Source organism: Colobus angolensis, unplaced genomic scaffold (genome assembly GCF_000951035.1).
Source record: "Colobus angolensis palliatus isolate OR3802 unplaced genomic scaffold, Cang.pa_1.0 Scaffold420, whole genome shotgun sequence".
NCBI classification, from domain to species: Eukaryota; Metazoa; Chordata; class Mammalia; order Primates; family Cercopithecidae; genus Colobus; species Colobus angolensis.
The window spans coordinates 739,076-741,136 of record NW_012117600.1 but is presented as its reverse complement, the minus strand read 5'-3'; the positions used below and the strand labels follow the sequence as shown (position 1 = coordinate 741,136).

General features: G+C 43.1%; 1 protein-coding gene across 1 annotated transcript in view; it reads left to right on the top strand.

Moving 5' to 3' along the window:
- Positions 1–1,763: 1,763 nt before the first annotated feature.
- RPAP1 (RNA polymerase II associated protein 1) overlaps positions 1,764–2,061 on the top strand; it is a 20,873-nt gene continuing 20,575 nt past the window's right edge. Inside the window, exon 1 of the mRNA XM_011956672.1 lies at positions 1,764–2,022. Within this exon, the coding sequence (XP_011812062.1) occupies positions 1,842–2,022 (181 nt within the window). The 5' untranslated portion in view covers positions 1,764–1,841. The remainder of the gene's footprint in view (positions 2,023–2,061) is intronic.

Genomic DNA, 2,061 nt, shown 5'->3' with positions numbered 1-2,061 from the left:
CCCTTTCTGGCTAGCTTCTTTCTTTCTTTTCACTAAATAAAATGTTTCTGAGTCATATAGCTTCTTTCACTTAGTGTAATGTTTTCAATGTTTGTGCATTAGAACTTCATTCCTTTTTATTGACAAATAAGTGTAATGTCTCTAAGTTAATTGTTTTTTTTTTTTGCCCTTTGTGCCATGATTATGTAAAGTCTTAACATTTGGAGAAGCTGGGTGAAGACTATATGTGGAAACTGTTCATACTACCTATATAAATCTGTAAATCTAACATAACAAATCACAAGTTTAAAAAGTATATAAATTTATAGTATATAGAGAAAAATAGAAATGTGCATATTTTATCATGATACAAAACAAATGTTTGATTGCTGATTTGTTTGTTGATTGATCGATTGATTGATTGATTGATTTTTGAGACAGAATCTGGCTCTGTAGCCCAGACTTGGAGTGTGGCATGATCTCAGCTCACTGCAAGCTCCGCCTCCCGGGTTCTCGCCATTCTCCTGCCTCAGCCTCCCAAGTAGCTGGGACTACAGGTGCCCGCCACCGCACCCAGCTAATTTTTTGTATTTTTAGTAGAGATGGGGTTTCACTGTGTTAGCCAGGATGGTCTCGATCTCCTGACCTCATGATCTGCCCGTGTTGGCCTCCCAAAGTGCTGGGATTACAGGCATGAACCACCGTTCCCTGCCGATCCTGTCCCTTAAAAAAAAAAAAAGATTATATTGAATTATAGATTTGGGGAGTATTAAGTCTTCTAATTCATGAACATGGGATGTTTTTCCATTTGTTTAGGTCTTTATTCTTATTGTTATTAGTTTTTGTAGAGACATGATGGTCTGGCTTTGTTGCTCAGGTTCATCTTGAACTCCTGGCTTCAAGCAATCCTCCTGCCTCAGCCTCCCAAAGTGCTGGGATTACGGGCATAAGTCACTATGCCCAGCCCCATTTGTTTCATTCTTTAATTCAGTAGTTTTCAATGGACAAGTCTTGTACTTTTTTGGTTAAATTTATTCTAAAGCATTTTATTCTTTTTGATGCTATTGTAAATTCAGTTGTTTTCTTAATTCCATTTTCTGCATGTTCTTTGCTAGTGCATAGACATACTTTTTTTTTTTTTTTGAGACAGAGTTTCACTCTTGTTGCCCAGGCTGGAGTGCAATGGTGCAATCTCGGCTCACGGCAGCCTCCGTCTCCCAGGTTCAAGCGATTCTCCTGTCTCAGCCTTAGGGCGCCCACCACAACACTCAGCTAATTTTTTTGGATTTTTCACCATGTTGACCAGGCTGGTCTCAAACTCCTGGCCTCAGGTGACCCACCTGCCTCGGCCTCACAAAGTGCCAGGATTACAGGCGTGAGCAACTGTGCCTGGCCACAAATGTTTTTTACGTTGATATTTTACAGCCCAAGGTTTTTAATAATTTGCATACCTTTAGGCCAAGGTATGTTCTCTCCAGTTTGATACAGAATCATCACCCCCCATTATGACACATATCTGCCCGACCCTTGATGACATTTTCCTCAGGTCTCCTGCTGGTTGTTCCTGAGAGTTTTATCACCCATAGATTATAAACAACCTAAGTTGGCTATAAATGTTGTTGCGAGGCTGATGACATCAGGGAGGGCTGAAGACGGAATGGCAATAAGGTATGAATGAGGAGGAATGAATTCATGTGAACCCAAGGATAAAGAAGATCTTCACTGATGCCCAATAAAGAGAATCAGGGTTCAGTTGCAGAGGGCCCATATTCTTTCTTGCTCTTAGGGATGAATAAGAGGGAATCCCCGCACAGAGACACTGCTGGAGACAGTCGTACTGGGGAGGCAGCTGGAGCAACAAGATGCTGTCGCGACCAAAGCCAGGGGAGTCCGAGATGGACCTGCTGCGCTTCCAGAGTCAGTTTCTCGCAGCTGGTGTAGCCCCGGCGGTGCAGTTGGTGAAGAAAGGAAATAGGGGCAGTAGTGATGCCAACTCAGACCGGCCTCCGCTCCAGGACCATCGGGATGTGGTGATGTTGGACAGTGAGTGCCCGGGGGTGTGAGGCTGAGAAGTAGAGAGGG